The following is a 24,565-nucleotide window of genomic DNA, read 5'->3' as shown; positions in this document are numbered from 1 at the left end:
GGTTTCTCAAGAGGCAGGTCAGGTGGTCTGGTATTCCCATCTCTTTCAGAATTTTCCACAGTTTATTGTGATCCACACAGTCAAAGGCTTTGGCATAGTCAATAAAGCAGAAATAGATCTTTTTCTGAAACTCTCTTCCTTTTCCTATGATCCAGCGGATGTTGGCAATTTGATCTCTGGTTCCTCTGCCTTTTCTAAAACCAGCTTGAATATCTGGGAGTTCACGGTTCACATATTGCTGAAGCCTGGCTTGGGGAATTTTGAGCATTACTTTACTAGCGTGTGAGATGAGTGCAACTGTGCGGTCATTTGAGCATTCTTTGGCATTGCCTTTCTTTGGGATTGGAATGAAAACTGACCTTTTCCAGTCCTGTGGCCACTGCTGAGTTTTCCAAATTTGCTGGCATATTGAGTGCAGCACTTTCACAGCATCATCTTTCAGGATTTGAAATATCTCAACTGGAATTCCATCACCTCCACTAGCTTTGTTCGTAGTGATGCTTTCTAAGGCCCACTTGACTTCACATTCCAGGATGTCTGGCTCTAGGTCAGTGATCACACCATCGTGATTATCTTGATCGTGAAGATCTTTTTTGTACAGTTCTTCTGTGTATTCTTGCCACCTCTTCTTAATATCTTCTGCTTCTGTTAGGTCCATACCATTTCTGTCATTTATCGGGCCCATCTTTGCATGAACCTGCATTAGAGAACCTTTACTGGTATTGGCAAGGCGCAAGCCATTCACAGGCAGCACAACATAAAAAGCCGACCTCACCTTCAGAAGTGTAAGGGAAGAGGAGGCATGGTGAGCAAGATGTTCTGAGCTTCCCAGAAAGAATCTCAGATTTCCAAGCAAAGCCTCGCATTTAGGGTCACATTAATAGACTGCCCACAAACGCGCCCGGCGCACTGAGCAAGCGAGGTATGAGGGTTTCTCCGAGGACGGGTGTGTGTCTTTGAGAGGCAGGCTTCTGACTCCAGAGAAGCCGAGAGGTCACGACTGCCCAACAGCAGCTCACGAATCTTCCTCGGAGGCTGAGAAAAACACAGCCAGTAATTAAAGTCATGTTTTCCTTCAATAACACCAGCAACAAGATCCACCACGAAGGCAATTCCACATGCCAGGTTTCATACAAAACTTTCCACATGAGAGGTTTATCCTGGTAAGGGCACCGTTGTGTTTCGTAACAAAGAAAGTTGCCTTTTCATAGCAGACTCACATGAAGGGACCATCTGGGGTTTCAGCCGCCGCGTAAATATGGCTGTAAAGCCGGCCTCCTCCTTTCTTGTTTCTACCTCAGTCACCCAGAACATTTTACAAACCAGAGTCTGAGCTCCGGTGCAGAACATCTGACTGAGCCAGGATCAGCCTGCGAGCTGTGAACTTTGAGGTGGCATGTAGCCCAAAAGGGGCTGGAAAAACAGACCGAGTAACCAACCAACAAATAAACAAACTTAGCTACTTGTTCCTTAAATGCGATCTTCGTACACCTGGGCACCAGGGAACTACCTCTTCCTGGTGACTCAGAAAGAGCCCTGGATTTAGAGTCAAAAGGAGGTGGTTCTGGTTCTGCCTCTGCCCCCGGACAGTCGGAGGGAGGCTGCGAGTCCTCAGGCCTCTCTCCACCCGGCTTCCTCCTGCTCAGGGAGTGAGCTTAACACTGGGTGCTCCGTCAGCCTATTGTGAACAGAGAATGACATAAAGTAGGTCAAAGTGCTTTGGGGCGTTTAAAACAGCACACACACACAGCTCAGAAGATCTGTATTCTGGGAAGACTAGGGAATTCCCTTCCTTTCCTCGCACAGAAAGGAAGACACGAAAAACCCACGCCTGTTTTATCTGAAAGAAAGCAGCAGAATACACCTATTATAATAACACTGGTGATGAGACTCAAGAGTCGAGAGAAAACCTTGGGTGTGTTGCCATCTTTATTAGAAAATTAACCCACTGTTTCCCCATCCAGTATTGTGACTGATTTTTACATAAACACATCTAAATGGGTGTTGTCCCATCCTGAAGAGTGAGTAGTCACCTTGGCAGGCCAAGCACTTATTTAAATTATGTTTCCCATCGTTCCAAAATCTTTTTTTTTTTAAACTCCTTTTTTGGAATCGTTCCAAGTGCCTCTGGCACATTCTTTCGAACATGTCTGAGGGTGACACATTTTTGTCCTCTGTGAAGAACACTGATTTTTGTAAACAGCCCAGAGTTATTTGTCAGAGTCTGGCAAACGAGCTAAGCAGTGCCACTATTTTAAAAAGTGTTAGCTGCTCAGTCGTGTCTGACTCTTTCCAACCCCATGGATTGTAGCCGGCCAGGCTCCTCTGTCCACGGGATTTCCCAGGCAAGAACACTGGACTGGGTTGTCATTTTCTTCTCCAGGGGATCTTCTGGACCCAGGGATCAAACTGGGGTCTCCAGAATTGCAGGCAGATTCTTTACTAACTGAGCCACGAGGGAAGACCACACTTTTTAGAAAACTGTGACTCTAAGATAGGAAACCTGTCTTTCTTTCAGTTCCAACAGAAAGTTACAAATAGGTGGACTGCCCTGGAGGTTCAGCGGTTAGGACTCGGCGCTTCCACCACAGGGAGCATGGGTCCCACCCCAGGCCGGGGAACTAAGACCCCACAAGCCGCGGAGCGGCCAAGGAGGAAAAAAAAAAAGAACAGATAGTAGATTACAGGAATGGACAGTATTGCTAGACAGGGCCTGATCCTTCATACAGTGACGACGGAGAGCAGAAAAGTCGTGTGGAAATGTGTTTCTACGCTGTCAGTCACACCGTGATTATTTATCTAGCAAGACTGTTTGCCACTGGACTTTGAGTTTCCAGTAAGAAGAGAGCCACACGACAACTAATTAACCGCTTACCCGTGCAATCTTTTTATCACAGCTCCTCCTCGGGGTATCTGAACCCTCATCTGCACTTGGCTTAACCAGCTAATACAGATGCTTCCGATGGATTCACATCTGTGTCTATCGGAAATACAGTAGCCAGCAGATCCAATTCCAACCAACAGACTCTATATTCCCTTAAAAACTTTAGATTCTATTTTCAGTTATGAAACAATTTGTCTGAAAATTATAATATTCACTAATATCATTATAATGTGACTTGAAACAATAGTTAGAGCAGATTTGCTTCTGGTGCAAATAATTTTAATTGTTCGAGTTACTTTAAACATAACCAGAGAATTCCCTGGCTATCCAGTGGTTAGGACTCAGCTCTTTCACTGCCAAGGGCCTGAGTTCAATCCCTGCTCAGAGAACTAAGACTCCCACAAGCTGCATGGCCAAAAAAGAAAAAAAAAACTCATAATCACAGTTTCATTCACTGAACATTGTATACTGTGGGCCTTCAATGGTAAATGACTCCGGTGAGTTTTGTTTTATGGAAGCTACTGTTTTCCCTACCTCATTTTATTGTGGTGAAATTTACATAACATTAAATTCATCACTTGACCATTTTAAAGTGTATGATTTGGGGCATTTAGTAAATTCCAAGGGGCTTCCCTGATGGCTCAGTGGGTGAAGAATCCGCCTGCAGTGCAAGAGACGTGGTTTCTACCCTGGGATGGGGAAGAACTCGTGGAAAAGGAAATGGCAACCCACTCCAGCATTCTTGCCTGGAGAATCCCATGGACAGAGGAGCCTGGTGGGCTACAGTCCATGGGCAAAGAGTCAGAAATGACTGAGCACGCCCTATGCATGTAGGATGTATATAATATACATATATTCGAAAATTCTGTGAATGAACCATCACCGCTATCTCATTCTTAAACATCTTCATCACCCCAAAAGGAAAGCCTATACTCATGAAGCAATCACTCCCTGTTCTTTCTGCCTACTGCTGGCAAGTACTAATCTGCTGTTTCTATGGATTTGTCTATTCTGGACATTTCTTATAAACGGAGCCTTACACCGTGTGGACTTTTATGACCAGCTTTTCCACACAGCATAACATTTGCAGGGCTTATCCACGTTGTAGCACGTGTCAGCACTTCATTCCTTTTAATGCCTGAATAATTGAACTGCACAGATATACCACACTGTTCATCCATCCATCGATGGATATGAGTTGTTCACCCCTTTGGGCTATTCTGAATAGTGCTGCCATGAACACAGGAGTACAGTTTTTCCTTTGAACACCTGTTTTCAATTCTTTGCAGGTATATACCTAGGAATGAAATTGCTGGGTCATATGGCAATCCTAAGTATAACTTTCTGAGGAACCATCAAACCTCTAGCTCCTTTTTTTTTTTTTTAGATTTTTTTTTTAAATGTGTACCATTTCTTTTAAAGTCTTTGTTACAATAATGTTTCTGATTCATGCTTTGGTTTTTTGGCCAAGAGGCATGTGGGATCCTAGCTCCCCGACCAGGGATTGAACCTGCGTGCACTGCAGTGGGAGGTGAAGTCTTGACCAACAGACTGCCAGAGAAGTCCCTCCAGCTCATTTTAAAAAATAATTCATTTATTTATTTAATTTTAATTGCCCTTGGGTCTTCATTGCGGTGCACGGGCTTTTCTCTACCCTGCATTTCTCACTGCGGCGGCTTCTCACTGCAGAGCACAGGCGCTAGGAGCCCGTGTGCCCACTAGTTGTAGCACACGGGGCTCAGTTGCTCTGCAGCACGTGGGCTCTTCCAGACCCCGGACCAGGAACCGAACCCTGTGGCCCCTGCATCAGCAGGACTCTTATCTACTATACCACCAGCTCATTTTAACGCTCACACTTTCAAGGTGGCTTGACAACCAGACAGAAGCTACTAGACAACTGCAGCCTGACCCCAGGCAGGGCCCAAAGAGGTCTTTTTTCTGAAGCACTGAGGCCAGCAGCGGGGTTTGATATGAGTCAACCTTGTTCAACGCAAGGTTACACGCAGGGCTCTGGACACCTTCCTCTGCTGGTCTACATGTCACAGCATGAACTGGCAGGGCGGGAAAGCCTTCCTGCCTGAAGAGGGATCCTTGGTGCTTCAGTTATGTTGTGAGCACTCCCGGAAAAGGAAGAAAAAGATGCCAGCTATCTAATTGATAGGCTTCCCTCTTCCTGTCTTTGTGGCATTCAGATTAGCATGTGGAGTCCAAGCAGACATGCTGCTTGGGGGCCAGCGCTATATACCCTGTCCTAGGCAGAGGTCTGTCCTTTCAAGGGTGGAGAACCAAGCTTCCCAAACAGTAGCTGAAGCTGCAAAAAGCTCTTCCAACCTGGGTGGACTTTTACTATCTATTTTGCCTAGAGGCACCGCCTAGTGATACCGGAGGCGAACCTACCCTACGGTGTATAGGGCAGCTTGTCCACACGATGGGCTTGGCCAGGACAACAGGAGATAATCCTACCACAGGTATTGCTTACTGCAGCCAATTTACTGAGTCATGGGGCTCCTCAGCCATTAACCCAATCCGGCCAGCAAACTGATTAGCACTTATTTTTTTGTTTAGACGTGTTTTTGAGCCTCTCGGGGCACTGACCTCTTTGCCTGACACACACAAGCTTCTGAGCCCCGGAAGCCCCAGGCAAGGCTCTTGGGAGGAGCTGCACTGCCATACAGACCAGCCCAGAGGGCTTTTTCCACTTGAAACTAGAGCGCTCAGAGAGAAGTTGGCTTCCGGGGTCCTTGTGAGGCGTCCCTCTGCCAGCCCAGGTGTCACGTGTGGCCCCGCAGCCCTGCAGGTGTCCCGGCCCGAGTCTTGGCCGGTCACATCCTCTGCAATCCGGCAGGAAACCTAACCTCCGCCGGCTCCTGTCCTCGGTCTGTCTGCTTATCTGCTTCCTCTGGGGAACAGCCGCGTCGGTGTCCGGTGCGGGGGGGATTTTCGGAGTGACCTCACACGTGCAGACGTCGGCTTCAGCCTGCGTGCGGACCGCGTCCGGGAGGCATCCACAGCCCGTCTCGGTGCCTCCCCGGCCCGTCCTCCCCAAGCAGCATCTTGGCAGGGTCTAGGGTGGGGCTGGGGGGTGGGTCACGCCGGTTCCCGTTCCGGGCTCGGGAGGGCGGGGTGTCAAGGGACCCACTGGAAGAAAATGCATCGAAACCGCAAACGCCCGCTCTCTGTTTGAACAACTTTGGAGCCAAAGGCTTCGGCGGCCGGCGGCGGGGAGTGGGGGTGGGGAGTGGGAGCGGCGGGAGCCGCTGGGAGCCCAAAGAGCAGAGCCTGGGGCCGCTCTTTGAGCCCCTGGACCCCCGAAAGTAGCCGCGCGGCCCAGAGGTGGGTTCGGCTTCTTCCAGGGAAGCAGGAGGCGCAGCCGCGGAGCGGGCCACGTGACCGCCGGGCCCCACCCGCGCGCCCCGCCCCGCGCGCGCCCGGCGCAGCTCGCGGGCTCGCGAGAGAACGCGAGTCTCCGGGCGCGGCGTGCGCGCGCGTCCCCGCGAGGCGGCGTGCGCGCGCACGCCCCGGGGCCGCCGCCCCGCCGGGCCCGCCCTCCCGCCCTCCCTCAGCGGCGTGCCCGGCCCGCCCTGCCCGGCCCGCCCTGCGAGTCAGACCGCCGGCTCCCGCCCTCCGCCGGCGCGCCCGGGCCGCCGCGGCGCCCCCCGCCCTCGAGCCGCCGAGCCGGAGCTGGAGCCGCGCGCCGAGCGGGCGGAGGAGCCGTAGGGCCCCGCCGAGGCGGCAAGATGGCGGACTTCCTGCCGTCGCGGTCCGTGCTGTCCGTGTGCTTCCCGGGCTGCGTGCTGACGAGCGGCGAGGCCGAGCAGCAGCGCAAGTCCAAGGAGATCGACAAGTGTCTGTCGCGGGAGAAGACCTACGTGAAGCGCCTGGTGAAGATCCTGCTGCTGGGCGCGGGCGAGAGCGGCAAGTCCACCTTCCTCAAGCAGATGCGCATCATCCACGGGCAGGATTTCGACCAGCGCGCGCGCGAGGAGTTCCGCCCCACCATCTACAGCAACGTGATCAAAGGTGGGGTGCCGGGGGAGCGGGGGGCCCGGGGCCGGGGAGGTCGGAGGGCCGGGGGATCTGGGGTCGGGAGGCGCCGGGGCCAGGGGCCGGGGCGGCGGCGCCGGGCACCGCCCTCCTCTCCGGAGCCCCCGGCCGGGCGCGCGGGAAGGGGGCGCGGCCGGGGGAGAGGATGGCGGGGGGCGGCCCCGGGCCCGCCACCCCGCCGCTGGCCTCGGCCCCCGCCGGAGGGAAGCGCCCCGGGGTGCAGGCTGGCCTCTTCCCCGGACGCACCAGCCCACCCCGCGCCCGTGCTCTGCTCGCCCAGCCTCGCGCCCCGGGTGGCTGGTGGCCCAGTCACATGGGGTCGGGGCTACTCCCAGCTCCGGGGCCGCGGAGCTCCGGAACCCTGTGCCCGAGACTCTGGTCAAGGGCGAAGGGTGACAGGCTCCTGGCCCTTTGGGGGCAAGGATGTGAAACTCGAGGGTGTCCCGTTTGCTGTGCTGCCGTCAGGAAAGCGCACCATGCCGTCGGTCTAAAAAAGTTTTAGCATCAGTGGTTTTTCGCTCCAGTGTCACGGTCGGGCAGGATGTGTGCCTGTCATCACGGAGCACCTTGCACCCTCCTTCTGCTTCTGACTGCGGTGGGGGAGAGTCTGCTGCTGAAACGGAGTTGTATGTGGGTACAGCGGGTCTAGGGCCGGAGACCGTGCAGGCTGAGTCAGTGAATCAGTGTCGGCTTGGGGCATCGGTTCTGCTGCTCTTGTGGGTGTTTTTAAAACTCGAGTTGATCTTTGTTCTCAAGTGAAAAACGCACAGGAATTTTAGTTCTGGGCTTTCAGACAAATCGGGGGGGGGGTTACTTTTGCCATTTGAGCTATAATTAGCACTCCTTTTAGTGTCCAGCTGTTTTCTACTTTATAAAAGGCATTTTGGCAGAATTGAGATACAGAGCCTGGTTCTTCAGGTGCCTGAGGGTGCTCTCTGGCATCTGGGTAGCAGTTTATCTAGGGGTTGGTAATACATGTCAAGCCTTTACAAGCAGCATTTTTTTTAAGGGGGGATTTTGTTGAGGAAGTACTTAAGTTACTCTTTCGAGTCACTTTTTTTTTTCCCTCTCAGGATTGAGTGTAGGAAAACTGCTTGGGGTGCGGGGAATGGAGAAGGGGGGCTTTGTAGGGGTAACGGCGAGGGAGGGGCAGGATAGCAGGAGCTCACAGACCACAGCCAGCCCTAGGGTTTCTGGAGTAAGCGGTAAAAAGAGGTTAAATTTATCCTTTCTTCATGTTGAGTACAAAATTAATCTAAGGTCTCTCTCAAGGCCCAAGACTCTGCAGTCAGCCCTTAACCAAAGGTACCTTTGTATCTGATGCAGCTGATTGTAAGAGGTTCTGTTAATGAGTAGACCAGCTGTTGACTGATAGCTAGGTAGATACTTGGCTCTTGTTTAACACCTGGTTTCTCTTGTACACTGGCTCCTAAGTGTGACCTACTTCGAGCGTTGATAAGATGAAGTCACTAGCCATCTGCATTTTCTGAGTTGACGTGATCAGAAAATTGACAGCCAAACGGTTTTTCAGTTATCTAAACAAATGACCTAATAGTCACGTGACTGTTAGCAGGGCCTAAAGGTAACAGTGAGGTGTTAGAAATAATGGGTTTGAAATAATCTCTGTGAGTTGAAATCTCTGCTTCCACCGCTTTTTTGCAGTTGGTCTTCCTCCTTTTAGGGAAGTCTCACGCCACCCTGAGCCTCACCCGGATTGGAAGCTTGGGAGGGGAGAAGTGTCTGAGCTCTGAGGTCCTGGAGGCCGTGGGTTGGGCTGGGCAGGGTGCTCAGGGACCGGGAGAACGCGGGGCGCTGAGTCTCTTCTTGGCGTCTCATAAAAGTCTCTCTGAGAGACTCAGAGCCTTGTTTGCAGATCTTCAGAGCCTGGACATCAGGTTATGCAGTGGAGTTTCTTCTTCCTTTGCTGGTTTTGGTTGTCTTGTGACTCCCTTCTGCCCAGGAATTATTAATTAGAACATGTTAAAACCCTACAAAAGAAGCACTTGTGTTAATTGTGTTTGCTTTTCAAGGTTCTAATTTTATGACTGAACAACTGGGAGTTTAAATTTTTCTTTTTACACTCTGAGAAGTTACTTCTGTTTGTTTTGATGTTGATCTCCATTTTTTGGAGGTGCTGGGCCTAGAGTACTCAAGAAGTTTAAGGAAAGAATATGAGAATCGAATCTCTGAGAATATTTAATGACTCCCATCACACTTTTTTTTTTTAAACAAAGGTATGAGGGTGCTGGTAGATGCCCGAGAGAAACTCCACATTCCTTGGGGGGATAACTCAAACCAGCTCAATGGAGACAAGCTGATGGCATTTGATACCCGGACGCCCCTGACCGCCCAGGGAATCGTGGAAACGCAAGTTTTCTTACAGTACCTTCCTGCTATAAGAGCATTATGGGCAGACAGTGGCATACAGAATGCCTACGACCGGCGTCGAGAGTTTCAGCTGGTAAGAGATTTGTTTTTTATGTTGTGATTTTAACGGCATTTATTAACATCTGATTGTAACACATCTTTTTCTCTGCCTTCCACAGTATGATGTATGTATCCACAATTTTAGCCTCAGAAATGTGGATAGTTTTCTAGATGAGCTTTATAAACTAACCAAGGTAAAAATAAGGCAAACCCCCAGTGGGTTTGATGAAGCTGTTATATTGAGTAATTAGTTGGTCATTTTTCTTTTTCGAGGGTAAGATCATAATGAGCTTCTCAGGCACTTTCATCCATTTTTTTCTCCTTTTAAAAGTAATTTCATCTCAGTTATAGCAACAATATTGATCTTTCTAAAAACTGACCTTTTATTTTTGAATTAAGAATTCAGTAACTTAATTGTTCAAGTGTGCTCTTTAGCCTTTAGAGGTATTTATTTCGCAATTCATCAGTATAGGTTAAAATCCTTAATGTTTAACAGTCATTGCACTTTTTGTATATTTGCATGCTATGCTTTTTAAAAGCTTCTAAGCACATTTTACAAAATGTTCCTCCTTAAAATAATATGATGTTTTTTGTACTTTTCTTTTCCATGGGAAACACTTAGAATTTATTTTGCATTTGTTATTTCTACTTTGTCTTACACAAGACTAAAAGTTTGTAGCTATTACACAGCATTGAAGAAAGGGTGGAAAATAAGGTTCTGATCTAGGTTAAAGATAAAAAAATAATAATCGAAATAAATTACAAAGCACTTGATAAAAAAAATCTGATTGTGAATGTGTTGATTGTATCTGGCGTTTTATTTGCCAAAGACCAGAAAGATCCCAGGAATGATAGCCATCTCTCCTGTATGCAGTTTGGAGGGAGTTCAGATGTAAAGTAAGTTTTACTGTAACGTGATCAAAATAAAGTGACAGTTAAAAGTAAAACTGCTTAGAAACTTGTTTGGTGGTGTCACGGTGTTAAGCCAGTTCACATATCTGGGTGTGGCTGCAGAGTGACACGCAGCCAGCAGTCCTTGCTATTACAGTTTGTACTCAGCGGCAGCCTTGGCTACCAGAAGTTCTCGAGAAGTCTTCGTGCCGGCTTCTGATACAGCTGAGACCTGAGTCTCCACTTTGTCTGAGTGGTGGCCTTCGTGTGAGTCACGCAGTGCTTGATGGTGCGCCGTCTGGTTCAGTTCTCTTTGTTGTGTGTATTTTGCTTGTTAACTTAATGCATTAATAAGCGGCAGAGGTGGTCCTACATCCTTGTTAAAGCTGAGTAGCTGGAAGCATTATATGTTGAAAATTATGAATTTGACTTGACGAGTAGCCTCCATTCAGTGCTCAGACTTGGGGTTAATTTTTGTCTTTCACACACCCCTCTTCAACTTCTCTTACTTTTCCTGCTGTTGTTAAGTGCGGATTATTCTCCTTTCTTCTAAATTCGTTTTCTCAACAAGCCGCACATTTTACTATGCACTGTGTCAGGAGCTTGTTCACCTTGCAGGTCAGGGAAGAAACGTCCGTGTGTAATAGCACACCGCATGTTGGTTCAGGGAGTGACCAGCCTGGTGTCCTGCACAGGCCTCTGTGGGTAAGCTCCGCAAGTCCATTTAGGTGAAGATGGCCCTCCCTGACACTTCTTGGTTTTGAACGTTCCCGTCTTACACTCTTGTGGTCATCACTGTTGAGAAGATATTCCTGAGAATTTATTTGCCATTAAGAACAGACTGTTAAACCGCTCAGGCTGAGGACCTGCAGATTGTTGGCTTGAGCCAGCTGATGCTTTCAGAGCAGAGACAGCCTCCGGGACAAGAAGAGGCAAGTTCACGATAAGAAGGAGAGGCGCAAGGAACAGGGAGAGGTCTGGTTTTAAGCTCCTCGGGACAGGGGTCCTTCCTGCCTGCCCTGCATTGTTAATGGTGCCTGGAACAGCTGCTCGGTACTGAGTCATAGCGTAGAATTAATGGCTCCCATACTTTGGGATGCTCCGTGGTGCCTGTCACGTGGCTGACACTGGGAAGTCACCTTGCTTCCTTAAAATTCCCCCCGAGTCCTCTCCGTTCCTTCTCTCGTCTGCACACATAAAGCCCGAGTCCTGTTTTTTCTGGAGGTCTCTTGCCTCCTCCACTCTGCCCCTCCTCCCCACTGGCTGGTGTCTCCTCCCTGGACCTCAGTAACCTTGTCCAGACCTGGCCGGGTTTGCCGGGAAGCTCTGCTCAGCTCCACTGCTTCCGAAACACAGAGCCACTTCTTCCGTGAGCCTGGACGCTGAGGGGCTCGCCCCACGAGCCGGTGATGCCGGTGCCCCATGGCTGCACCTGCTCAGACCCTGCACACTGAGGGCTTCTGCCCACGGCCGCCCTCAGCAGGCCCGCTGCCCGGCTCCTTCACACCCGTACCGTTCATCCGGGCTCCCCTTCACAGAACAGGGTGGACGCAACTCCCTGCAGGCCTGGGCCCTCTCCACGGGTTCAGCTGGAACCCGAAGAACAGAGCGGTTTCCGCAATGACCCCCTCCTCACCTGGGGAGCCTGGGAGGGCGCCTGGTCAGTGCAGTGTCTGTGGCAGGCCCACGCGAGGGTGAGGGGTGGCTTGTCTGGCGTCGAGCACCCCTGTGAGCAGCCTCGCCTGGTCCTCCCACTGGACCCGAGGCGGCCTGGCCTGCCTGCCGGTGACCCGCCTGGGCCGCCCTCCCTCTGGGGTAGGGTCTCCACTGGGCTGCCTTCTGTTTGGGCTCGCGCTTTCACCGCCACAGGGTCTGACACTTACTTGTTTCCTTGTTTTGTTAGGTGATCTGAATTACGATGCTCTCCTTTTCTGGGAAGCACGGGTGTCTCTGTGCCGTCGTGTTAGTCGTCAGTTGTGTCACCTCTGCGACCCCGTGCACTGCGCCTGCCAGGCTTCTCTGTCCGTGGGGTCTGTGTGTGCTAGTTGGTTATTTTCCGGGAGATGGGAAGTTCTTGTATCATGGAATCGATTTTTCTTTTTTGTTGTGTTTAACCGTGTAGTTTCTTGAATCTTGCATAGGAAAAGTAAACATCAGGGGAAATGAGAGGATTTAGCAGCTAAAATAATGAAAATAAGCCTTTTTGTTTTCAACTACCGCTTGATTATTAAGCTTATTAATGCAAATTTAAATGCAAAAAAATGGGGGCAATTTCTAAGCTCTTGACCACTTTTTTGCTAAAGAGGAATGACTGCCCTTGAATCAGTTTTTGGGCCAAGGGTAGCGTAGTGATATCATAGCGTAGGTTTTTAGTTTTTAGCAGGCTGTTTGTTTGTTAGTAATAACTTCGGGTGCAAACATGAATGTTTTCTTTCTCTAGCTTCCAAAGGCAAACATTTCCTTTTCTGGTTCGTATCATTGTGAGTGAGCTAAATAAATGCCTTACTGTGGAAAAGAAAACTCTGAAGGTTCACGTCGCTACGACTTACATTGTCTTTTTCTCCTTCCTCTGAACTTGCACACTGACGACAGTGCGTCCTGAGAGGGGGTCTCTTAGCGTCTCAGTTAAATGTCTGTAACCCTCTGCCTGGGGCATGCCTTTGCCATAGCCTGCCACTGCGCTGGAGAGATACCCTCTCTAGAAAAACAAGGTGACCGTAGCTAGGGAATTTGCTGAGATGGCTCCAGAGATGGGAGTCAGAGGTTGGAGATACGTGTGAGAACTAACAGCATGGCCAGGAGTCATTGGAGTGTGTAATATACAGTTGCTTATTCAGGAGCCTAAGCAAAATGTACAGACCTCCTTACACAGGACAAGAGAGTGTGTGGCCCTGTGGGGCGCACTCCTGGGCCTCTGCACACACTCTGCCGTCGTCAGCATTAATGCAGCTTCCTGTGATGGCCGGTCTTGGCTTTGCAACTCCCGCAACTGAAACTGCCTCCTGTGTCGTGTGGTGCCTTGAGTTTGACGTGGTTTTCTCTCGCTCCAGGGGTGCAGCTGGTGCTTGAGGACGGCTTCACCTCTCCAGGCTGATGAGCTCGTCTTTCTTAGGACTGAGCTTCCTGCAGTCTGGGTGACAGTAACTGTTTAGCCTCAGGCGGGGGCCTGTGAGGCGCGGAGAGCTCGGTAAAGTAGGCACTTCCTTCAGGCTGGGACGGTGGCTTCTCGTTGGCGCTGCAGGTGGGTTCCAGGTGCTGAGGGGAGAGAGGCCTTCGTTTGCTCCGGAGCCCTGAGGAGGGCTTGCTTGAAAGGGAGACACGCTAGTTTCAGTTGTGAACTGGTCCAGTTTCTTTATGAAATGAATTCAATGAAAGACTCTGACTTCAAGTTGCTAAAAATATGGTAGGCTTAGGGTGAACTATTTCAGTCTGTATTACAAGGATTGTATGTAACATTAGAATTTGTAGAGATTTTTTAAATTTAGGTCTCTGTAGAATTTGTGTTTATTTTTTTGGTGAACTTAAACAGGTGTCAGAATGGTTACATTTTATCTAAGCTTTGGAAACCCAGACTTGTCTGCTGTTTACCTTGAAAGCAGAGAAGCTGGTGTGGCACATGCTTATAGTGTTAGTGTGACTTAGTGAGACTGTGTGTGTGTGACAGACATAGGGATCCCTGGTGGCTCAGCTGGTAAAGAATCTGCCCACCATGCAGGAGACCCCCGTTCGGTCCCTGGATTGGGAAGATCCCCCTGGAGAATCCTTCCTGTCTGAAGAATTCCGTGGGCAGAGGAGCCTGGCGGGCTGCAGTCCACGGGGTCTCAGAGTCACACTACGTGTAAGACGCGCACACGCATCCTGGGTGTGTCTCCTGATGTCACATGAAGGTGACGTGCTCGTCTTTAGGTCATGTTACTTTAGGCAGAACCTTGACTTGCTGTGGGGGTGTGAGCTCTGGTGCTGAAGAGCGACGGTAGTGTCCTGTGCTGCTGTGTGTGGTGCCTGCTACCGCTCTTCCTGACTGGAGTGCAGCCTCACTCGGGAGAAGGGCTGGGGGCGCGCCTGTAAGCAAAGAAAGCGGCCCCAGGACTACCGCTCTTCCTGACTGGAGTGCAGCCTCACTCGGGAGAAGGGCTGGGAGCTGCCTGTAAGCAAAGCGAAGCGGCCCCGGGACCCCGTGCGCCGCGTGGTCCTGCTTCACCTTTGACAGAGAGGCGGCCCGACCGCCGGGCCCCGTCTGGCCCTGTTGGCCCATGGCAGGCACTGGTCTCTCTGGAAAACTCAAGTGCTGCTGATTAATTACATGACGTTTTAATTCCTTATGTTTTGCAAAAATTGCCTTGTGCTTTTCAAAGTACATTAATTATTTCTATCACGTGCCTTGTCACTGAATCCTTAAGTGAAAGAACACATGCAGTGTGGGCTCTGGTCCTGGTCTCACAGATGAACAGACTCGGAGGCAGCAGCGCGGTTGTGCCTTCCGATCCCAGGGGTGGTCATGGTGACAGGGTGGGCCTGGAGCTCAGTCTGCGCCTCCTGTCCAGGGGCCACCCAGGCCTCGGGCGCTCTCTGCTCTCGGCCCGGCCTCCCAGCGCCCTGCCCTCGGTCAGCACTCCCCAGGGGCGTCCTGGCGCCTTGCTTTGAGCACATGTTCTCTTAGAGATGGGTGGCACTGCGCTCATAGGCACAGGGCTGCTTTTATGTTCTGAGCTCTCCTAACACTCTGTGCCACTCCTCTGCTCCTTTATTACCTTATGTTTGATGGTGGTGGCGGTAATCCCAGATGTACTGGTAAACTTACTAACTTAGAGATGCACAGTTTATCCCATCTAGTGAGCATCATGGTAAAGGCTGCTGGAACGTTCTCCGCCTTGAAAGCTAGCTTTGGTGATCCTCACCTGACATTTCATCAGTGAACATGGTTTTAATGTACCCTGAAGAGTAGGGCTATTCCAGTTGACCTATTCCAAATCCTGAAAGATGATGCTGTGAAAGTGCTGCCCTCAATATGCCAGCAAATTTTGGAAAACTCAGCAGTGGCCACAGGACTGGAAAAGGTCAGTTTTCATTCCAATCCCAAAGAAAGGCAATGCCAAAGAATGCTCAAACTACGCACAATTGCACTCATCTCACATGCTAGTAAAGTAATGCTCAAAATTCTCCAAGCCAGGCTTCAGCAATACGTGAACCGTGAACTCCCAGATATTCAAGCTGGTTTTAGAAAAGGCAGAGGAACCAGAGATCAAATTGCCGACATCCACTGGATCATGGAAAAAGGAAGAGAGTTTCAGAAAAAGATCTATTTCTGCTTTATTGACTATGCCAAAGCCTTTGACTGTGTGGATCACAATAAACTGTGGAAAATTCTGAAAGAGATGGGAATACCAGACCACCTGACCTGCCTCTGGAGAAACCTATATGCAGGTCAGGAAGCAATTGTTAGAACTGGACATGGAACAATAGACTGGTTCCAAATAGGAAAAAGAGTACATCAAGGCTGTATATTGTCACCCTGCTTATTTAACTTCTACGCAGAATACATCATGAGAAACGCTGGGCTGGAAGAAGCACAAGCTGGAATCAAGATTGCTGGGAGAAATATCAATAACCTCAGATACGCAAATGACACCACCCTTATGGCAGAAAGTGAAGAGGAACTCAAAAGCCTCTTGATGAAAGTGAAAGAGGAGAGTGAAAAAGTTGGCTTAGAGCTCAACATTCAGAAAACTAAGATCATGGCATGTGGTCCCATCACTTCATGGGAAATAGATGGGGAAACAGTGGAAGCAGTGTCAGACCTTATTTTTGGGGGCTCCAAAATCACTGCAGATGGTGATTGCAGCCATGAAATTAAAAGACGCTTACTCCTTGGAAGGAAGGTTATGACCAACCTAGATAGCGTATTCAAAAGCAGAGCCATTACTTTGCCAGCAAAGGTCCATCTAGTCAAGGCTGTGGTTTTTCCAGTGGTCATATATGGATGTGAGAGTTGGACTGTGAAGAAAGCTGAGCACCGAAGAATTGATGCTTTTGAACTGTGGTGTTGGAGAAGACTCTTGAGAGTCCCTTGGACTGCAAGGAGATCCAACCAGTCTATCCTAAAGGAGATCAGTCCTGGGTGTTCATTGGAAGGACTGATGCTGAAGCTGAAACTCCAGTATTTTGGCCACCTCATGCGAAGAGTTGACTCATTGGAAAAGTCTGTAATACTGGGAGGGATTGGGGGCAGGAGGAGAAGGGAACAACAGAGGATGAGATGGCTGGATGGCATCACTGACTCGATGGACATGAGTTTGGGTGAACTCTGGGAGTTGGTGATGGACGGGGAGGCCTGGCGAGCTGCGATTCACGGGGTCGCAAAGAGTCGACTGAGACACGACTGAGCGACTGCACTGAAGAGTAGAAGTCCAGTGACAGCCAGTTATCTGAGAGGTAGGCATACATTTTTCTAGGAAAGGGACATTTGGAACTTAGCATGTGTCTTGCACAGTTGCTCGGAGCTGTTCCTGGGGCTGGCGGATGTTGGGGCGTTTTTTTTCTGTTATGTTGTGAACCGCTTTGCCACGTTTCTCATGTAGTTGCCACAGACTGCATTCTGCTTATGAGCATTCCAGATTCAGATTACAGTTTGTTGCAAATTTTTCTTCCAATTATAAAGTACCTATTTCTGGAAATTAGTAGTGATTTTTTGTTTCATGGTCTTTTCCTAGCCGTGTGATACAATTCTTCAGTCTGTGTTGTGAACATTTTTTTTTTAAACAAGATGCCTTTTTTGAAGAGGTTTTGTTACATCCACATTATTAGAATGAGCTGATACGGATCAAGGAAATAGTTTTGTTTTGAAACTGGACTTTAGTGGCCTTGGCTAGATTTGCCAGTCCCTTTCAGTGATGGTAGTTGTTTTTCTTAATCTTTCCAATTTAATTTCTCTTCTTTTGGCAAAATGAATAAAAAAGATTTTGAAATCAGTGCAGTGGGTTAACTTTTCAATCCACGGCTCGGAATCCTTCAGTAGAACTACTCTTGTCACGTTTGTTTTGGTTTTGGTCTAAGTCCTAAGACTTACACACTTGGTTTTGGTGTGTGGAACTTTACTTTGTATCTTCCAAACAGATTAGAAAGTCGCGGGTCTGACTTGACTGACTTGTTTTGCATAGTAAAGCGTCTCTACGGGTACTTCACAGTGTGGTGTGGCTTCCTGCTGTGCCGCGGGGCGCAGTGGACCTGAAGGCCACACAAGCTGGTGTCCCGGCTCCGCCTCCTGCGTGAGCCCCGCAAGGCCCCCAGCCTCTCTGACTTCCTCTTCCTTCCACTGTGAAGTAGGTACGATTCTGAGACTGTTATGAGTTGCAGGGATTCCATGAGCTCAGATCACCCACGTAAATAAAGCCTGTGGCCCAGTGCCCGACACCTGCTGATCACGTTACCATCTTAGCTGTTAACAGCCCTGCCACATCCACAGACTGTGAGTCGTTTTCTACAGTATGAAGCACTGTCAGCTTCGGTTTGACTCTCAGAGCTTGATTTCCAGTGTGAAAACCCTGCGTTCTAACCAGTGCAGAAGAGTGCTTCATTCTCATCAGACCCCGTGGTCTCTGGCGGAGGCAGCACCATGGAGGGGGTGAGGCTTTCATTGCCATGTTGCTTCTTGTTTCCTTTGCAGCGTCACTGCACTTGATTTTCAGATCGAGAACTCGCGATGTGGCTCTTGACATTTGCACACACGCGTGCTTGGTCGCTTCAGCCGTGTCTGACTGTTTCCACCCCCCATGGACTGTAGCCGTGGATTCCCAGGCAAGGATACTGGAGTGGGTTGCCGTTCCCTTCTCCAGGGCATCTTCCCAACCCAGGGATCGAACCTGGGTCTCCTGCATTGCATGAGATGTATAGCCGGAATTGTTTGTTTGGAGAATGTGCTCCTTGAACGGTTCAGGTGTGTGGTCTGAACTGGCCAGAGTGTGAGCTGCCCGCCCTGCGCTTCTCCAGCACCGCCCCCACCCCCAGTGTGCACATGGACCCGCTTTCCCTTTCTGCCATCCCTGGCAGAGATGTGTCAGCATTCACGTTAAGGAGGGTGTTTGGGGTTTTCCAACCTAGAAAAGTTCGTTATATTCATAAAACACAGAATCTTTATTTTTTTTTCTTTAAGGTTTCATGTCACTTTCTGAGAGATTTTAGAACTCCTGACCGTTTTGTTAAAAAAGATACCAACTAGAAATATTAATAGAGTAATGGAGCAAAATAAACTCCAGATTTGCAAACAGAACTCTCACGTTGTCAGCCCTGCCCCCCCCAGATGGCCTGGTGTCACAGGTTCTTCCACCCGGGCAGCGGCGTCAGCCTCTTCGTGGGGTGTGTGTCTTCTCTTTTCTAGAAAATTCAGCAAGAGGTGCTGGGCAGTGAGTACTGTCGCAGGCTGAGAGGCTTTCACTTTCCCTTTCAGTATCCTGGTTACCACTTTTTATCCCCAAGTGATCTTTTCAAGATTATTTTCCTGTTACGTGGGATGAACCGCCTCAGTAGAAACCGTGTAGCGAGACTGCACTCTGGTGTCGTGTGGTGTGCGTTGAGGCTTCTTGCCGTGAACTGCTGCTGCTGCTGCTAAGTCACTTCAGTCATGTCTGACTCTGTGCGACCCCAGAGATGGCAGCCCACTGGGCTCCCCTGTCCCTGGGATTCTCCAGGCAAGAACACTGGAGTGGGTTGCTGTGAAGTGCAATGGTTCGCATTTACTGACGTTAAGTAAAGGGAACCTCGGGGCAGCGCTGGCCATGCGCGGTGGTGCCAGCTTCTCCAGTGTCTGGGGAGCGGCTCACGAGCAGTGCCCGGCCGGCGGACCCCACAGGTGAGAGGAGGCGCACGCCGCACCAGGCGGGCACGGAGCTCCTCAGGGGTGAGGTGGCCTCTCAGTTCATTTTCTGTTCATTTTTTTAAACCTTAATAGTTGGATGCTTTATATTTACAAAGCTGCAAATACTATATATTCTCATTGAAATATTTTCATAAAAGGAATGTGATTGGGCTTGTAGAGTTAAAATTCTGCATTGCAAATGGTGTGCCGTTTTCAGATGATACTAACTTGTTTGTCACATCTGCAGTAAAACTGTCTTTGTTAGCTGCAGCTTCAAAAGCGATGGGGACACTGAACTGTTGTCGTATACATTATATACGTTTCAACCCTACGCTAGCGTAAGGAGCATTACACTTAATGTTTTTCTTAACTTTTAAATTGTTATGATCAAATATTGCAATCAATTTTAAGATTCGTGTTACAATCTAGTAAGAAGCCAAGGCCCCCACCTCTTTTATTTTGCACATTTGACCTTAATGTAAGATAGCTTTCTTTTGAAAAAGGAGCTTTATAAAAAAAAAAAAAAATTCATCCTGTAGAACTTCACTCTTTGTATAGGAATATACATGAACATAGCCATTTGATATTTTTATGTGTAACTGTTTTATACTCTCTGCAAATGTGACTGTTTAGGCATTACTTTTAGAGTATCCGTTTTTCATCATGATAATCTGAATTCTTTTCACATGTGAGAACTGGAGAGCAAGTGTGAGAGGATGAGAAGGCTTATGTAGCACTTTTCAGGAGATGAGTTAAACCTTAAACCGTGTCAGCTGCCAGCTTTCAGCAGCTGTTCAAGGACATAGTCCTGGCCACCCACCAACCAGTCAGGCACTTTTTAGCAGGCTGAGTACTTGCTAGTGAACCGAATGAAAGTAATCTTTGTTTGCATCAATCTTAGATGCTATTCGGAAGAACCCACATTAAAAAGCAAAGAAGTAAATAGCCACACATGTGATAAATGCTGTGGAGGAAAAGGAAAGCGACGAGAGAGCAGGAGGCTGGTCAGAAGAGGTGAGGGTGAGGTTGAGACCCCAGGGATGGAAAATTGAGCCCGACAGGCAGGAGGAGGACCATGTGTGCAGGGCCTGGGGGGTGGGCACCGGGGGAAGGAGCAGCCAGCCAACATGCGTCTGAAGCCTGTGCGCTGTCCCGGAGGCTGGCACTGCTTACCTGTAAGCATGGCTCACGATCCAGCGGTGGAGTGTGGTGCCTGTCAGCTCCCCTTCCTCACCAGGCGTGTGTGGAACAGCTGCCACGCCGTGTCCTGGGATGGGCAGGCCCTGGGGACCGGGAACCAGCTGCTGGCCCGCCATCACAGAGCTCGGGGTCCAGTGAGGGGCAGCCAGACCCCCCGCAGTGCTGCTGGCCATCCAGTGAACGGCATCGAGCACTGATCTGTAGCCTCCCTGCCACGAGTGTGCGGAATCGGCGCGTTTGCTGGCTGGAAGGACCCAGGCGCACAGGCCCTTTGAGGGTAAGGTCACGGCTAGTTTGGGTGAGCGGGGTCGTGGTGGGATCCTGACTGCGGTGCCCCCTGCCTCCCTTAAGAGCACAGCTAACTGAGCGGTGACTGTGGGCGCTGGGAGCTGTGGCCACACCCAACAGGGTGTGAGGCAGGCCGGCTGCCTGCGTCCGCACCTGGCCTGCCTGACTGGAGCTGGGGGTGGCTCCCTACTGCTCAGGCCGGCTTGTCTGCTGCCCCGAGTGTGGGGCACTGGATTGAACAGCAAACTGGGAGTGGAGTGACCCGGGTTTTTCTCTCACCTGCCGTGCGCTCCTAGGCGTAGAAAGACTTGGTTAGTTAGTGTTGACTGTTGCGTGTGTTGGGCCTGCGGATTGCAAGGGGCAGCGCCACCCACCGGTGCAGAGGCCCCGGGGCCACAGCACGCCCGCCTGTGGGCTCCTCCGTTCAGACGGCGGGGGATTGAAACTTGATTTGGGAAGTTATGTCTTATGTTGGAAAACTGCATATTCTTTTTGTTTTGTTTTTCTCAGCAGTCAAGGACGTTCTTTCTGAACTCACAACAGTCCTTTGTATGCTATTGGGGTTGTATATGATTGGTCCTTTTCCAAAAAGTATTTAATTTTGAGGACTTTTTCAGGGTTCAGAACTCTTAAGCGTCTTAGTCTTGTCATTATCTGAAAATAAGGTGGTTGGTTTTTGTTTTTATTTTATTTTCTGAGGGAATTACTTGTAATAGGCTCCAGAATCCAAAATAGCTTTTTTTTTTTTTTCCAATTTAGACTTTAAAGCACGTCTGTGCCCACCGTAGGCACCGTCCGGTCAGCCGCTGAGTCTGTCTGTGTTGGTTCGTTGCTGTTTCCTTCCAGTGTCTGGATATAGTGTTGCCTGTTGAGTTAGACTCTCCTATAGTTTCTGTACAGAATTTCATATTCTCTTCATTTAATGTTGTACCATTAGCGTTTGCTGGAAGGAGGTGATTTTCTCAGAGGCCCAGTACGGTGTTCCTCTAGAAAGTGGATGTGGATTTCTGACGTGCAGGGCCAGCTCCTTCCAGCACCCACATGGGAGTGTCTTATGAAGAGTGGTGGTGGTGACGGGTCGTCCTGTCATGACGCTGCTCTGGTGAGAGGGTGGCACACGACGTCCGAGCTCGCCCACCTCTCAGGACTGCCTCCTGCCACACACTGAAAATGTGCGTTTGATTTTTCAGGGAGGAAGGTTTTATAACGAAATACTGTCTGCCACTCTGAAGCCTGCATTTTAAAGAAGGGGCTATAATTCTTTTATAGGCTTTTGAAAATAATTGATACTTTAGAAGTGAAGTTGCTCAGTCGTGTGTGACTCTTTGCAGTCCTTTGGGCATTACCCGCCAGGCTCCTCCGTCCATGGGATTCTCCAGGCAGGAACATTGGAGTGGGTGCCATTCCCTTCTCCAGGGGATCTTCCCGACCCAGGGATCGAACCCAGGTCTCCTGCATTGCAGGCAGACACTTTACCCTCTGAGCCACCAGGTAAGCCCCAGTTGACACTTTAAGATAACAAAACTGAACACCATGTAAGTGTAAGACATGTGCATTTATAAGTATTTATTAAACATACAGCCATACTCTCTTTTTCTGTCTCTCCAGGATGAAGCATTTTAATAAAGTCCTTCATTTTTTGGTAACATCTATAGTAGAATTATTAAAGTGCATTTACACTTTGTGTTACATGTAAATTGGAGTTTGGTGGGACTACAGCAATACTGTTAGAAAACTAAGATCATTAGCTTGAAGTCATTTGGGTGATAAGTCTAATTAGAAAACCTGATATTAAAAGATTGTATTTGTGAGCAGTGGCAAGAAAGTGTTTATAAAATAAAGTGCAACTTCTTCCCCAAAGTCTTGTTACTAGTATTGTGCACTACTTTGTTTTTCTAGCTTATATGCAAGAGAAGTCTTAAAGCTGTTTAGAGGTATTCTTTCCAAAATTCTGCTTAGGCTGTTATAACCTAACTTAGTCTGGAGAGGTATTTAATTTGAAAAAAATGCTTTCAAAAAATGTTTGGGTGCTTTTTAATGTGACTAATTTTGGCTCTTTTGAGTTTTGAGTGGTGCACATAGAAGATGCTAATGAGATATTTGCAAGCGCATTCAGCTGGACTCCACTTAATTTAGACCTATCCACTGAGCAAGGGAAGCGTCCTTATGTTTCTTTGAATGTGAATAAACACGGTCTTTCTCCCTGTGAACCATGCGCCAGGCGTGAGTGGTGGCAATCTGAAGGATGCTTTGGCGGTGAAGGTGAGGCAGCCGCCCGCCCTTACTAAACTCGTGCTGTGCGTCACTGCAGTGCCCGGCGATGTTTTCTCCAGAAAAAAATGAATAAAGTCATTAAAAAAAAAAAAAGAGTCAGTCATCTTGAAGATAAGGAGCAGTAAAATGGGTCCTTTGTGGAGACCAGGCAGAAGGAGCGCATCTGGAAGGGCAGGTGAAGGAAAGAAGTGAGCTGCGGCGGGGCGGGAGCCGGGCATAGGAGCGTACTGCGCCCGCCGGCGCGGGGAGTTCACCAGCCTCATCACCGCATCTTTCTTTGAAGTAAAAACTACGGGGGAGACAGACCTGGGGCCCATCCAGCAAGAAGTATTGCCTCCTGTCTTTATTACCAGCCGCATCTTTAGAGTGGAATGAGAAGTCGCGATTCACTAACCAGGTTTAACCTCAAACATTTCCATTTTGTTCCTTGTTTATATTTGGCAATTGATTCTTGCTGTAAACCTTACATATAAGTAAATGCCAGATGGAAAGGCTTATATTACACAGAGTCTCTTCATAGACGGTTTAAAGTCTCCTCTAAAGTCTATTTAGATGTGGCTTCACCAGGATATTTGCAGGGCTGAAATTACCAGTGTATACAAATATGAATTACTGATTTAAAAAACAACCTTCTAGGCACTTTTAAAGGCAAGTTAATAAGTTTCCTATTGAATAGATGTTCTTTAAACAAAGATATGGTGAAGCCTACCTAAATGAGTATTCGGGAAACGTGTCCACCTGGCTTAGTTTGAGGATTGTAAGACGGGTGGAAAGTAAAGGCACATTATAGGGGTACAAAAAAAAAAACCGTCCGATGACAGTCGAGGCACCGCCACCTGGCAGGCCAGCTCACAGCTGTGATCAGTGTAAGGAGTCAAGAGGTTTGTCATTTTCTCTCTCACCTCTTGATTCTGTTTCATCTTTGAAATACTCCAGACTTGTGGGTGGAAGGGCTTAACATGCATGGAGCTGTGAGAGCCGCTGCGCCGCTGGACTTGGCTGTTTGGGACACAGACCTCTGTTTTGTAGTTCACTGCTCTTCAGGACGTGTGCACTGGTCACGGTGCTTGCCTAGTGGCAGCTCCTCTGCGTAAAGAAAAGCTGGATGTCAGCTCGCGTGATATCATTGTTTTCAGAATCACGTGTTTGTTTAGATCTCAGAGGAAAGCTGTCACTGCTTAATTATCCTGATGATACAGATTTTCTTTGAATTTTAGTATTTCTTGTACTACCATATTTATTCTTAAAAAACTATTAACCTATTATTAGGCTTTGCTGGTGACTCAGTGGTAAACAATCCACCTCCCAAAGCAGGAGACAAAGGTTTGATCCCTGGGTCAGGAAGATCCCCTGAAGAAGGAAATGGCAACCCACTGCAGTATTCTTCCCTGGGAAGTTGCATGAACAGAGGAGCCTGGCGGTCTACAGCCCATGGGGTTGCAAAGAGTCACACACGACTCGGTGACTAAACAGCAACAGCAGTCTTGTAACTAGAAGGGCTTCCACACATAGAAATGGGGTGCTTCAGTTAAGAAGCACTTAGGGAGAAGGCAGTGGCACCCCACTCCAGTCCTCTTGCCTGGAAAATCCCATGGACGGAGGAGCCTGGTAGGCTGTAGTCCACGGGGTCGCTAAGAGTTGGACACGACTGAGCAACTTCCCTTTCATTTTTCACTTTCATTCATTGGAGAAGGAAATGGCAACCC

At 49.0% G+C, this 24,565-nt stretch overlaps 1 protein-coding gene across 1 annotated transcript in view; it reads left to right on the top strand.

The window, feature by feature from the left end:
• The first annotated feature begins 6,397 nt into the window (after positions 1-6,397).
• GNA13 (G protein subunit alpha 13) overlaps positions 6,398-24,565 on the top strand; it is a 33,191-nt gene continuing 15,023 nt past the window's right edge. Inside the window, exons 1-2 of the mRNA XM_024981119.2 lie at positions 6,398-6,904; positions 9,163-9,389. Of these exons, the coding sequence (XP_024836887.1) occupies positions 6,622-6,904; positions 9,163-9,389 (510 nt within the window). The 5' untranslated portion in view covers positions 6,398-6,621. The remainder of the gene's footprint in view (positions 6,905-9,162; positions 9,390-24,565) is intronic.

The sequence above is a fragment of the Bos taurus genome, chromosome 19 (assembly GCF_002263795.3).
Source record: "Bos taurus isolate L1 Dominette 01449 registration number 42190680 breed Hereford chromosome 19, ARS-UCD2.0, whole genome shotgun sequence".
NCBI lineage: Eukaryota > Metazoa > Chordata > Mammalia > Artiodactyla > Bovidae > Bos > Bos taurus.
The sequence above is the reverse complement of the archived record's forward strand: the minus strand, read 5'-3'. Positions and strand labels throughout refer to the sequence as shown.